General features: G+C 24.1%; 1 protein-coding gene across 4 annotated transcripts in view; it reads right to left on the bottom strand.

The window, feature by feature from the left end:
* Positions 1 to 16,543, bottom strand: part of LOC132921278 (sodium channel protein 60E-like) — a 109,686-nt gene that overhangs the window by 60,671 nt on the left and 32,472 nt on the right. For all 4 annotated transcript variants that reach the window (XM_060984210.1, XM_060984211.1, XM_060984212.1 and 1 more), the window contains exon 4: positions 8,542 to 8,762. In XM_060984210.1, coding sequence (XP_060840193.1) covers positions 8,542 to 8,762 — 221 coding nt within the window. The remainder of the gene's footprint in view (positions 1 to 8,541; positions 8,763 to 16,543) is intronic.

Here is a 16,543-nt window from a genome sequence, read left to right as displayed (position 1 = left end):
ATGGAAAATAAAACAGCTTTACCGCTGTGTGCACGACTGACACGACTTAAACGCCCCTGTAGCTGTCGTATATTATTATATGCAGCAGCTAGGGTGATCCTTTTATCTCACAACCCTCGATATTCTTAACCTGACCCAACCCTATCCTATAAAAGTACCTAGTTAGAGGGAGGTTTGTTCTAACTTTTAAGTTTGGTTAGTTTAGAATTCTGCGATGGAAGAATTACTCTGTATGTATAATGTATATATGGGCTATAATTTATCAAGCATACTCACCACTTTTTGTCTTCATTAATAATACAGATTTCAAAATTCGATTTTTAAAACTTTAAATATACTTCAAGACGATGAAATTTTTAAACTAAGGAGTGTGGTGTCTTGTGGTGATTCAAATTTCTGTTTTTAAAGTGAGAAGCCATCGTTTTTACTTTATGCATCAAAATCAAAATTCGACGAGTAGTTTTTGAGTAATTCAACTAAATTTATTAAGGATAATATTGTTCTATAATAATAGGTTTGAAAGATATGATAATTATAATTACTTAATATTTTAAATAATTCGTATTAATCTATCAACCAAATATATTATTGATTGTAAAAATGGTCTAAGTAAAATAAACACTAGATCCAGCAATATCATACATATTTTATATTTTTATTAAACTAATTTTAATGATTTTTATTCTTAGTATAAACATATTTGATTAATTAAAAAACTATTTGTTTGATTTTTGAATTAAGTATACGTTAAAATTTTAATTGTTTTAATATTATGTACTAAATAATTTACAGTAAAAACGGTGAGCTTCATTTAAAAAACAGAAATTTTTATCGTCATAAGACATTCCTTAAGTAGGAAAAAACCCGTTGTTTAAGCACGTATATTTAAACATTCAAAAAATCTGAAATTGAATAGGTAAATGCATTATTAAATTAAAAAAAGCATACTTGGTAAATCAACCTGTATATATCGGCGGGTAATGTGGCTAACCACGCGTTAAGGAATGCATATTGGTTTACCGCTTGCGGACGGAAATATATATTATGCTGGCGCGCATTTCCTCGTTTATTTATTCGTCAAATTCTGCAGTTTCGTGTGAACTACACACGTCTACTGCTGTCATACTATATAACAGTTCATACCACCACCGTAGTAATGTAATATTGAATTGTGACGTAAAGTCTCAAGTCACACCATAATATGCCTGTTCGCCCTGTTCATTTGTTATATTATAAATTTATAATACACGGGTAGTTGAAATTATCGGTATCGATAAACAATATACGTACTATATATTATAATACATATATATATATATATTGATTTGCATTCACTGAAACCAACGAGAAAGTACAATACCTACATAATTTTTAATCAAAAGTTTTGCGAGGGCATGCATCGATATCCCCGAATTGTTACTATATTAATTTTGCAAAAACGAATAAGTGCTCAGCTGCAGTCATACGTCCACAGAGATAGATAGATCTCGTAGTTTGACAATAGAATATATTAAATTAAAAAGTTTATCGTCTCACTTATTTTTGTGATGAATATACTTATTCTATACGCTGTACATTTATCTACAAAGTATGAAAAATAATTTATGATGAAGGCCATCACGCCATCGTGGTGATAAAAATGCTTACAAACCATAATGCTAAGCATGTTTAAAGTTTTAAAATAATTTTCTTAATGTCGTACTTTATACACATTGGATTGACGAAATAATAAACTCAAGTCTTGAGGACATCATATTCAAATCAAGTATTCAAGTTTTAATACTATGTATAGTGAAAATATAATATGGTTATGCAAGTAAAATGTAATATAATATTATTATGGGTAGGAAACAAGGAAACAAAAGGTAACAGATGTTAAAATATTTTCTACGGTTATTTATATGACTTTTACAAACGCAGTTTTATTGACGTACATTGCACTGCCCATTGAGGTTTAAAGGTTTACCTCAAGCAGAGAATTAATAAAAAAAAAAATTGTTACAAACTCTATTGTTTTTTGTGACTAGGTGTACATACTCAAAATCTAAAACAGGGGAAGTCACAATAACGGCATAATAAATTACTAATTTAAAATTTTTTTACTGTTAATATGCATGGTAACCATAGTTACGTGAGTACTTACACGCAAACGTACAATCTTTACTAAAATGAATTATACTTTATTTTAAACTTAAATTATTTTAGCTGTTAAAATATGTACTATGTTTATATGTATTATTAAATTATTATAATAACTAATATTATGTAAAAAAAATATATATATATTAATATATTAATGTTAAATGTTAGCCAATGGGTCATCAATGCTGAAGTTTATTTCTAATAAAAAATATATATGTAATATACGTAATATATATAGTACATATATATGGATTATAAAGTCTATGAATAAAACAATCGTTGTTGCCATAGAATATCTGAATGTAAAACCAAGTTACAGACATATTGTAGTTATTTATTATTACAATTTGTTTTAAAGTACGATTTTATATGACCAGAAATATAATTAGCGTACAGTTGAAACAATATAATAATATTAAAAAAAAAAACTGGCAAGCAGGTAACTGCTCTATTGAACAGGAGGTATAGAATGTACCACATAATAATCCAGTAGGTCATTGTAATGGATGTGTCAATTATATGACTTTAATGATAAATCATTACGTAGGTACGAAAAACAGTTCTGAGTGGAAATGGCATGTCAGCCTGTATTACTCAGTGTCTAAGTATATTTCTATGAATTATAATAATTTAACTATTAGTAATACGGCATAAATGTGCAATAGTTTAATTAATTTAAATATTTTTATGATATCGTTACGACATTGCGTATAATAAAGTATAATTATTTTGTTAAAAATGTCAGTCTCCACAAATATTTTTGAGTTATAACGAAATAATTAAAATTGAAAATTGATTTTGCGTAAAAATGTCTATTTTTCCCTAATTATCTTGCTGATTGCCGTAAGACACATCATTTTATTTTTTAATACTCATCAACTATTATATATTACAATCATTTTTCTTATCTTTATCTTATACAACGATTTAATTCGTCCTTGATAATATAACTGTCTCTGTAGGTGTAATCTTATTTCCTTTATATGTATTTCAATAATTTCCTTTCTACATTTCCTATACACACGTATAGATGGTATTTTCCTTCCGACCATTTACTTATGATAGCAATATTACCAAAATTTCTAAACAATAACATTCAATATTTTATTTATTATATCAAAATTTAGTAAGTTTTGATGTTATGAAAAATTTTAAAACTATTTACTAAAAAAAAACTATAACAAATACCATTTAAATTAATTATGTATAATAGTGTATATGTCAACATAAATATTATGATATATTAAGTCGACTGAGAACCATTCTGTGTAAAATACTACAAATGTAAGAAATGTAAATGTATTTCGAAAAAATACAAAACAAATGGTTTAAAGAATTTATAGGTAAAAGTACCTATATAATAAAATTAAGATATTTTATATTTTTATGTGTAAAATCTTTTAATATACTTAAAATCTAATATTAATTAAATCTAAAAAACATTTATTAATAAAAAACAATTAAGTTCAGAAAAGGAATCATAGTAAATATTTCAAAGTAACTTAGTACAAATATAAATAAATCAAAGTTATGAACATATGAATCTTACATGAGGATAGTATTGGTAGCTATATTACTATACACATCCACGGAGCGTTGGTTACGTATTTTTCATTTTCATTATTACCTACGTATGAATTATTTCGTACCATTTTATACGCACAAATATATTTTTAGAAACCTTCAATTCAATTTTTATTTCTATACTAGATATTTTTAAAGACTTAAATTTATTTTAGCAAATTTTCAATTTATTACAAAATAGAATTTACCAAAAGATATTTCAAACTCATAAACTGATATTTTATAAAGAACATTTTTTAAAATTTTTTTTTTTATGTATTTATTTTAATTTTTATTTCTAATTTCTAATGTCTGATGAAAATACTAACATAAAACAGTAAAAAAAAAAAAAAAAATGCAAGCAAACGTGATTTTAATCAAATACATTTAAAAGTAACTTAAATTCGTTGACTTCTTTCAAATTTAAAATTATGTAAAACATCACTACCCAGTAGGTGAGTGTAAAGAGATGAGTGCCAAATTCCCAATCTTTTTATCATATATAGAATTTTAAACACAAACTTCTACTTTTAATATTATAAAATTCAGTAACGGAATATTTTTCTAAACATTTGAATGCATGAATGTAAAATATTAAAAAAATAGTTTATTATTTATAAGCATTTAAAGTTTAATGACGCGGAGTGGTGCAGTGAAAATACGTGGGGTATAAAATAATTTCCCTACCACCCTTTTCATATCCAAATTTAAAATATTTATATACTACGGGCACGATAATTGTATAAACTTTAACGTTTTAAAGTCGACATTTTTAGAAAACCATTTTATCATTTTGCAAAGGCATTTTAAAAAATAAATAATAAATATCGCAGTTTAAATCAATTGTAACTTTCGGAAGATTAGTATAAAATATTGTTTTCCTTAACATATTAAACAAATGTAATATTCCAGTACAATATTATACTTTTTTATTTTGTATTGAGGTAATTATCAATACTCATAATAACGTTTAAAAAATATATTTATATGTATAAAAAATGTGCAAGTATAATACAAGTACACTACGTTTTAATTAACAATATATACCTATACATATTTATTTGGGATTGGTATTTTTGTTGTTGTTTGCTTAATTTTTGGTTCACTATTTGAGAAAAGGTGTATAATTTGCATTGTTGTTTTACTTGTTCAAACAACGTTTGTCTATGATATGTATACAGGAAAACAAGCTACGCCATGTTTACGGAGATAACGGACATTTGAAAAACAAGGATGTTCCGTACACGATTGTGTTCCACCACACGAAAGTTTTCACTCCATAAAGTTATACCGGTAATGATAATGTCTGAAAGTTTTTAAGCGATGGGGACGGTCAGCGGAAACTATAATAGCTATTGTCCGTAATAACCAGCGTTTGTAAATTCAGCATTTTTCAAAAATTTATTTGCTTTCATTGTTAAATCATTTTAATAAGAGACCAAAATGATGGTTAGGTTAATATAAAAGAGCGAATAAATCAATATAAATGTCTTTTGATTTTTAGGTATCTACTTTCATAAATTATAAACATTGCTAGTAAGTTTTTATAAAATAATATACAAAACATAGATCTTCCACAAGCTATTCCATAAAAAAAACTTGATGGAATTGTTTAATAACTATGAATTTATATTATGTTAAATAAAGGAAATTAATAAAAAATAAATAAACTTAGAAATCACAGTTTTAAAGTTTACAGATATTATTTTTATAAACTAATATAGACAAAATTACCTAATATAAAAATCTATGGCAATAAGAGTTTTACATTAGGTAATTCTTATTTTGCGATGTAACACTAATGTACTTTTCATTGTGTGTCATGTTCTTATTTTTCATTTTTATTTTTTGTATTAGTAGTTACAGTTTCATTGACGATATTATATTACAACGATGTCAATTGTCAGTATAATAGGTTGAAAAATACTAATTTGAAAATGATTTGAATTTTTAACATAAAAAAAAAAAGTAATAAAAAATAAATCAGTAGCGTTCAGAGAATAATTTCTTAGTTAATATGAACCTATATTTTTATTTTTTTGTTAAACTATGTTTATATTTTTAGTTCCTACTTATCTAAACTTACACATAAATACATATTTTATAAACATTTAATTAATTTCTACGAAGATAACAATTTAAACTTTTTGACTTGTTTTATACAATTAATTTAGTTAAATTACATAGTATAATACTATTGTTATTAATTTAATTAACTGTATTTTCCTATTATACAATCTACACATTTAAGCTCAGATTAAATATCCAAAAATACTCAAAGAATATTATTAAATAATAAGAATGAGTTAGTTGGTATTTAATTTATTAATTAAAAAAATTGGATGTATGTACCTGCTTGAAATTAATTAAATTAATATAATAAATTATTTTTATTTAAAAATCATTCACGGTATCTATTTATTCATAAACTGGTCCGTTAATTGAGTGTTGATTTTTATTTCCAAATAGTATACTTAAATAAATCGAGTGAAAATTAGATTTAAAATCCTTGATAAATTTGTAAGCCATTTTGTAGTTTAAATACACGTATTTATCGCGGATTAAATTAAAAGTTATAAATTGAGTTTAAATCACTTTGATGTTTTATTTATTTTATATTGTATAAAAAAGCACATGGAAAGTATAAGCAATTTTAAATAAATATTTTAAAATAACGCTTATCGATCTACGTAAAATATTATTGAAAACATTAATTGAAGAAAGTTACTTTTTTTTATAATAAGTTATTAACTAATAATGTAACTTTTTTTTTTTTTTTAACGAAATGTATGCAATAAAATAAAATAGTAAATTAATGTTAGAAATATACATCGATCAACTATAAATTCTCCGAGAATAAAATTGCTTTCTACTAAAAAATGAACTTCAATAATTAAATAAATATTTTGATAATTAATTGTATTAATAATAATAATAATAATAAAAAACTTTAGGAAAAGTAAGCACTTTAGGTATCAAATTCTAAATTTGTGTAAAATATAATAAATTTAATAATAAAGTTTAATTGAAATTTTTTTTTCAGAAATATATTGAATTTTAAATTTATAGTTTTAGAATAAAAGTTAAACGCAGTTAAGATAATTGAGTTATGCGTGTTTGTGTTGCGAAAAATGAAATAAATTATCATAAATACATACTTTAACCATTTCATTATTGAGGTAAAAAATATTTACAGTAAGATTGTAGTATAGAATATTATGTAACAATTATTTTATACTTTGACAGTTTAAATATTTTGATTCAAATAAAGCACAATTATTTATAAAATAAAAACATATAAATAATCAAATTAAGGGGTTGAACTATTCATGATAATATTGATCATTAATACTGTATCAATTTTGTATTATCAATACAATATATTTTATATATTAAGGTATTTTTAAATGTAATAATGACTAGCTAAATATTATTATGAATTCTGGCAAAGCTGCAACTGAAAAAAAAATGCCGGGGGGAAGAGGTCGAACATTTTTTTAGTATAGATTCTTACATATTACTCTGTATTTTAGCTTATATTCACCACTAAAATGTTTCTTCTATTAAAAATTCCAGGAAGGGAGTCCAAAACTATGACCCCACTATTTATATATTATCATAATATTTGCAATATTCCTATATTTTGCTATAGTTAAAGTATAAATATAAAAACATTATGACGTAAAAAAAAATGCAATTATAATTTATTACTTAGGAATTACTAATTTATTTATTTAATATTGGTAGATCTAAGAGTTAAGTGTATAATTTGTACGTTTAATTGTATAGGAACATGAATGTATATTTTTAAATTACATATGTATTAAACAGGTTGTCGACAAATAGTTTGATGGAACTGCCATAAACATTGTGATAATTTCGGCATATTTTGTTTTTAACGCGTACTCAAATAAAATCGTATTTCTAGACACTTTAAATACCTATAAAATGTAAATTTTATTTGAATTTTCTAAGCATTTTATCAGTTCTTACAACTTTTAATATTTCAAGTTTATATATTTCTCGATAATACATTTTTCTTTACTACCTTTAAACGTATTTCTATCTTTACTTTTATTTATTTCTCTTAATTTTCAACTAAATTTATTTTTACTATTATTGGATTACAAATTTTACTTAGTTTAAATAAAATGTTTTATAATTTACAATGCAGTGTAAAGCAGCAAAATAAGTTTTAGCATGTGTTGGAACAATAAATATTTTACAATATTCGAAATTCAATAAAATATTGATGAACTTTAAACAAAAAATAAATTTAATCAGTTATTGTAAGCTATTTTTCTAAATACATTACACTAACTTAAATATATTTTTTAGATTTCATTTAGTATTTGTTGAACGGTATGCCCTACATGGATACATTACAAAAAAATGATTTAAACTGTTTAGTGTGTAAATATATAACATCAAACAGTAAATGAAGTAAAGTTTTATCATCAATGAATAATTTAAATTAAACTTTTTACTAAATTATTTTTATTCATTTAGATGTTTTTATCGTATCAAAAACAAATAATGTAATTATTATACGATTAAGCATAATACTAGTAATATTAGTATGCAATACTGAATAATAAATAAAACAACTTATTTCAGTGTTTTATAACATAATTTTGCAGCTCAAAATATGTACATTAAAATCTAAATTAAATTAATTTTGAAATCAGCTATGATGAAAAAAAATCTGTGTCCCATGTAATTCAAGAATATTATTATTCAAAGAAATGACGGCCAATAATGACTGGATTTTTATGTATGCACAACAAGATTACACGAAAATATCAAATATCATTTCATGTAAACGGAAAGTATTACCTGGCATTATGGATACGGTTTTCAGAGCTCTGAGTACGCGAAAAGTACGTAGCCCGGCTAGATTCCCGACGTCCATGCCGATGGTTGCATAGCCCGACGTGATGACGATGAAATCCAGCCAGTTCCATGGATTCCGTAAGTATGTATACTTATTTAGTATAAATCCCTTTGATATGGTTTTGATAACCATTTCGGCCGTATATATGGCCAAGAATATGTATCTGGAAAATAAATAAATAAAAATAAAGAATTATACAACTCCGATAAATCACGTTCGTTTTAATGGCCTTGAGCAATAGTGACCCGATAAAAAATTTTTGAGATAGCATTTCACACAAATAAAATAGTAGAAATATAAATGTCGAATATTTCCATAAACATTCGTTTTAAATGCGGTTTGCATTCCGAGTTTTGTTTTATGGGTAATCGGCGATTTTTTTTATTTATGAAAAATCCAGATGTAATTTCTTGTCAGAAACTCGACGTTATTTTTTCCCTTTACTTTTACCTAAATATAAAACAACTTTGCACTGTTGTACATAACTTGAAGTATATGTATACATTTTCCGCATCCCTTAACTCTCAGCTTAAATACAAACTGTGACGCGAAGGGGAAAATTCTCTACTGTTTAGTTGTTTCGCAGATATTTCAAAAGGTGGTTAGAATACTTTTTAACCTCTATATTTAACTTTAAACATTACGATTTATAATAATCTTAAATATTATTAAGAAACATAATTTATTTTAAACTTATTTGTTGATTAATTGTTGTAAAATGAAAAACCAAAATATTGTATACCTACTTAAAAAGAAACATTTTTAAAACTAATCTATATATAAACTAAATTAACATAAACATTTTTTATAGTACCTAATTGACTCCGTCGTTTTCTGTCAGCAAATATATAATTTAACTTTTTTAATTACACGAGATTTAGTTTTTAAACAAAACAATAGTAATCAAAAATGATTCGTTATTTTCTACGTCAAACTAAATATTTAAGGGTTCAACATTTATTCACGAACTGTACTAATTTAAGTTTTAAAGTGACAATCAACGCATCAATTTCGATACAATTATTATTAGTGGTTTAGTACATACATTAGTTACAATTACACTGTCTTACTATTTCTTTCAACACTTTTGTATAGTTCTTTCTAACGCTTAGGAAGATGTATTGAAAAAAATCAAAGAATGACCTCTTCAAAGTATCAACCAGATTAGATTTTCGATCGATATACATATATATATATATAAATACAACCACTTAAAACTTATGAAGAACTTCTTCTATCAACTAAGTGTGTACAAAAAAATATAGAAAAAAAAATCTTTGTAAAACCATTACATTTCTTATTTAACTCAAAATTTAAAAAGGAAGAACTATTCATTTTTTATTATTTATTTGTAACTAAATTAAAATGAGCGCAAAAATATCTATTATCGCGCAGTAGTATTATAATTATTGTGTTTGTATGTTACGATTTTGTAGAAACTTGTTAATATTTTCAACTCAAGATGTCAGCCAATACTTAATTCTTACGTCTTAGAAGACCTAACATTTTTGCCTGTCGATTATAAATTGTCGTTTCCATCTGGTTTCACAGTAGTTGACACATTTTATTTATTGACATTATTGTTTTAACGTTAGTTTTAAACTTAAACCCAGAGAGGCGATATTGTCTTACACACGTCTATTTAATGGCATTCAACTAATTAAATATTTAATTATTTCGATTAGAAACTAGTATGTATTATGCGTAAGTACATATAATGTGTTCACCGTCAAAGTGACATATTGCATTTACTCGTAGGAAATGTAACATTAATTATTATTGGTTAAATTTGATTTCAGACCTGTGAATTACGATTAGAAACCAGATATATATATTTAATATGAGCGATATTGTAGGTGCACTAGATTAACTTTTAAAACGAAATGTCTGCATTATGTTTAACATGTAATAAAAAACTCTATTCCAGCTATATTCTAGTTATTTAGTTATTTATTTCTCTACATTTTAACCATCAGATGCTACAACGATCAGGCATTTAAATTAATACACAATCTACTAATGTTTTCAATAAATGTCGAATGTTTAATTATAATAAAACTCATTTAAATGTGTTTATCGAGACAAAAAAAAATAGTTAACTTGATAATTTTTTTGTATTTAAATAGTAGTATTATACCATCAAAATCAATTTTATCTAGTACAGATTTATTTCGAGAATAAAATAGTAGTTGTATTATTCAATAAAAACATTAACTTTATCAGGTATGTGAACGTAATATATATATATATATTTTCTTGAAATTGTAACACCTACTATATTATGTTAACTTACTGAACGTTTCGTACATTTATAAAGTATTATGAAATACTTACATTGATGTATTATAACAATTTAAATATAATAATAAACAATTTAAGTACACTACTGGCGTATGTCGATTTTCCTGTGTTTTGTATATACATATTTCTAGTTACAATATAAATATAAGCGTGTTTACTTTAATAATAAATAATTATATTATAATAATGATCACACGGCGCATTATATAGGCATTTCAGATACACTAAGATCGTATCCTCTTTTCGGCTATATTAAAAAATATAATATGGTTTGTTAAAAATTAAAATACATTTAAGTACCTAATAAATATAATAATATGATTATATATCACGATTAGAATATACAATTACTCAACTTTAAAAACCTGAGAATGAGATTATAAACAATAGGTATCATCTGATTTTATTGGCAAAATTGAAGTTTTAATTTAAATGTGAACAGTATTTATTTTAAGATTATATGGTGTTTATAATAAAAACGACTATCCTAACTTCCTACAAATTTGTCCCACACTTTTATTTTATTTATTATTTATAAAGTATTAAATAGTATATATAGACCACATCTAATATAATCTGTAAATTATTTAAATTGTCACAATAATGTATGGGTATAACATTTCTTATAATAATATTATGATTTAGCCTAGTAAATATTATTCCATTTATTTACATTTTTGTTATGTTTGTTAGATTTAAAGAAGCAAACTATATTTTTTCACGGTTAATAAAATAAAACAAACGTACACATGTTTGAGAAAACGATTATCCAACTATTTACCAAATAGTAAAATATTTTTGGTGTCAAGCAACAGTAAAATGTTACAGTATATATTATTTTTTTGGGGTAAATAAGGAGGCGCGTACATAATACATACGTATATACTCATTTTTTATTCACACGTGGCGTATGCATAAATCTATATTGTTGACTGTAACTCTACACGGTACATACGCATTATATTAATAAAATACCGCTAGTATGAATAATAAACATTAATCTACTAATACCGTTGTTGTCGGTTGTGGATACTTGACGACAATTATTAATGACAAGCAAAATACATTATGCAATATAATATGATATATAAATCTATTTATGCAAGGTGTTTATTTTAATACATAACACTCATTGTTACCATACAGTCTATAATTGAAAATTAATTTGATAAAAATAAAATTTCATTTGAGGGGGAGGGGTGATTATTTAACTAATTTTTTGACAACAGATCGTGTTTTACATCAATATTCAAAAATTAATGTTATTATATGAAATTGTTTAATTATAAATAAAAAAATGTTCAATTAAAATAGATTCTTATATTATTATTTATAATCGTTTAATAGTATAAATATGAGTTAAAACACATTATAATCAATACTATTATATATTTTATTGTATTCTTTTTAATGATCAGTCTGATGGTAATCAAAACATAATTGCTTTTATGTTCGTTATTAATCAAAAGAAATTAATTCGTTAAACAACAAAACCCTCGATGATGAATATAACATAAATAATAAAAATTAATCATATTGTATATGTAATAATAATTTATAATATTATATTATAAAAACACAAAAAAATTAAATGAAGAGTGTTATAGTATATAAATAATCACCATTTATAGTTGTGATATCTGTATTTAGGTAAAAGTTAATAAGATTATATAAAACCATTATTTTTTATTTTTCTGATTGGAGTCATAAAAACTTCCCTGTATAGAATCTTGAATTTCTTTGAAAAAAAAGAAACTCCCTTGCCTTTAAAATTTTATAGTAAAAATTAATTGTAAGAAGATCTTTTACAATAATAATTTGTTTTATAGTTTTTGGTTTTTATACTGCACATGAAACTCTTGTTACCGTGGTTACCATTAACATTAATAATTATATAAAAATATTATTTTACAATATCTGCCGTCCTAGAATCCAACAAGTATTATATTGTTTTCAATATTTAATAGTTAATACAAGTTTCTATTGGCATTGGAATTGATTAAACCATTGGCTATTGTTCTGTGTATCTACTGTATTTCATATCATGATATCCCGTATTTATCATATATTGTTTAGATATGTTTAGCGTTTGGTAAAATGTCAATTTGAATATAATATTAAATTAATAGTCAAGAATCAAGACAACATTAATTATAGCTAATGGATTGTATTTCATTTTATACTCGTGAAATACGCGTATCGAAATACTAGGGATGTATACAACATATTAGGTATTATCCTACATAAATTATTTTTGGAACCTTTATTTTATTATTTGTAATATACTATATCAGAATTATGGATAAATTTCAATTTTAAAACAACTAAATAATTTTTAGTTAGGTTTTAATTTGTTTCAATTTACAAAGGGGATATTTTCCCAAAGAAGCTAAAATGTATCATTCTAATAATATATCAACATAATGGTCTACAATAATAAATCTATAAAAAAAAAATGATTCAACTATATCCTCAGTTGCATTTATAGTAATAAAGTAATTGCAATAATTTCTAGACTTATATATTATTATTCCATATAGACAGCGCAATAGCGTATTGCGTATTTAAATCGCCGATTATACTATAAGAAACTATACGGATACAATCTTAACCTTCCGGCGTTTAAGGAAAAAATATCTTTCAACAATTTTTAATATAGGACACATATCGCACCCACATACAGGCAAAGTAAATACATGTGCTCACATCGACTTAATATATATATATATTATATACAAAATACATATAACGACTATAATCAGTTTCCCGTCGGCATGAAAGGGTATAGTTAAGCAGCGTCAAATGTATGTCTCGGTTGCCGTTTATAATGCTTTCTTTTGTGTTCCACACAGTTCTTTGGTGAAAAATTCACTCTTAAGCGAACAACGTTGCATGAAAGTGAGAGAAAAAAGAAGGAAGCATTTCTATATTATTGTTCAATGAATGTTCAAAAGCCCTCCAAGATAATTATCTTTCTTGCAGGTCGTATTATGACGTTTACTAGAGGAACTGGTATAAATGGTATATTATTATATAAATTAAATATATATATATATAATATGTGTATGGCATTTAGTTAATCTTGAACAACCTCTGCAATTGCCCACTATACAGTATAGTACACTATTTTCCGATGAATTGTTCGAAAGTATGGCTGAACGTTTATGATTATGATGATTGGTAATTGCAGAAAACTTTTTTTCTATTATAGTAATAATTTTAGAAAAAAAAAATCAATAGGTAGGGTAAAAAAAAATAATAAAAATAGATTACTACCTTTTCAAATTGTAATTTGTGTATTTAAATCAAAATATAATACTATATAATATGTTTGAGGTAAAATATTGTTTGAATGTTGTATACACGATTTTATGGACAAGCAAGCTCCCTTAAACAAGCTCTATTCGTTAAAAATTTTATTACCTACAAAATATTATAATGGCTAAAATTATTTAACTATATCTTTCATCAAGAAAGTAAATGAAGCTATAAACTAACACCCTGCAGACTCAGAATCCGATTTTAGATTTGATTCCAGTTTTTTTTTTCAACTTGCATGTTATTTTAATTACTGACTACAAAAACATCACAATAGCCTTTTCTCTAATTGAAAGATGACTGCAGAGCATTATTTTTTCAATCAACTTCCGGACAGTATAGTAAACGCAGTGTTAATTATGTTTGATTAATTAATCATGTAATCAATGTAATTCCATTTATAGAAGTAATAGGAATAGGAATTAATGTTATCTTAGTCGTATACATATTTTAACCAATTTCTTACTATTTATTAATTCACAAAATATTTTACGTTACTCAGAATTTAAATAAACTAATAATATATCTATAAGTAATAACGAAAGTGCCGTTTTGTATCAATGACGATTGATGGTTTTATAGTTGCCACAGTCATGTGTGTACTTTTTTTCTCGAAAGTATGACGTAACAAATTGTTAAAGTATAAATAAATACTCTTAAAATGTACAATGTCACTTATCAGTATATTTGCAAACTGAATAATAATAACGCATGCATTATACTTGACTGCACAGCGTATCTGACTATTGCAGTGCCTTTATTTATTTCAGCTTTGTTATTATTTATAAACAATAATTTCATAAGATATTCATACACATTAATTACATATATTATATACCGTTCTTGATAAATAACTATCACAATATAAATAAGAGCATCACAATCTATGGTTTAAGTGATTTTAAGCAACATAAACCAACTGAATTTAAATGTAATTATTATTCAAAAATCTTATCTACACTACACACAATTGAATATTTTTTATTTCATATTCCAGAGATTGACAGATATTTTAATTTAAATTTAAAAATATAATTATACATTTTTTCAAACAACCCAACCCAGCGATAAACGATTTAAATATTAAAACATTTAAAACATATGTAATTTAATATTATTATATTATAGTTAAAATTATTTAAATAAATTAAACTTTATTAATATAATTTTTATTGGTGATTGATTTTAGTATGTTGTGAAGCTTGGACTATTTTCAAAGTGAATTGAATTGTAAAACAATTTCTATATTAGTTTTGTTACCATTTGAAATATGTGATGCATTCGCTATGTGACATTTAACGAGTTAATGTATCTCGAAATCACATGTTTTCAAGTTCTAAAAAAGTTTAAATAAAAGTTTATCGAAATTTTCAATTCATGAAGAAGAACCATTCATCTTTCTTGTATACGTAGTTTTCTAGATAGCATTTATTTTATTTAAGTGTTCAAAATATATTTCAAATTAAAACTTTTTATTTCATAGTTGTTAAGCGTAAAAACATTAAGCATTAACTGAAACTAGGCATATGATTTATAATCTATAAACTATTTCAAATAGAAAAATAATTTTAAGATCATTATTTAATACTTTAAGAATAAGTTTATTAGCTGTTAGTTACTTTATTATGATTTATTTCTCAGAAATTGTTATGATGAAATAATAATCTTGTAAAATATCAGTTAATATTGATTTTTTTTTAATATTAAATAATTTATAGTTTTAAGCAAATTAATATAAAAAAAGATAATTTCAGAATATCAATTGCATATTATTTTATGTCTTTAGTAATAGTATGACGAAGAAAAATAATATTTAAATTTGATATAATCTTTATCGATTATCATCGTGTAAAATTAAGTGTTAGTAGATTTAGAAAATGGTATGTTTATATGCATTAAAAAATAAATTAAATAATAGCATGAAATATGAAAATCAATAATCATCAAATAGATACAATTTCTGTTTTACTATTATTGTATCACTCGCATTCCACAGAAAGAACAAATACACGATTGATACTTGAATACATAATATATTTTGCAAATATATGATTACAATAATATGCAAACTATATTCAAAGATATTCTATACCCTAAAACGATACACCACATAACATTATTTTGTACATGGCAATTTTTTTTTCTAGAATTTCCATTAAACAACGATATAAAGTTTCAAATATTATGTAAACAGCAATGTTGAATATTTCATGATTTAAAATGCATTATTATTTTTTTTAATTAGTTTCATTAAATAAAATGTTTGAAAAAAAAATGGTAGTTTTTTAATAGACGTGGGGGAGGGGTTCCAAATATAATATCATT

The sequence above is a fragment of the Rhopalosiphum padi genome, chromosome 2 (assembly GCF_020882245.1).
Source record: "Rhopalosiphum padi isolate XX-2018 chromosome 2, ASM2088224v1, whole genome shotgun sequence".
In the NCBI taxonomy this organism is placed as follows: Eukaryota; Metazoa; Arthropoda; class Insecta; order Hemiptera; family Aphididae; genus Rhopalosiphum; species Rhopalosiphum padi.
Note: the sequence above shows the minus strand (reverse complement) of the source record. Positions and strands in the feature narration are given on the sequence as shown.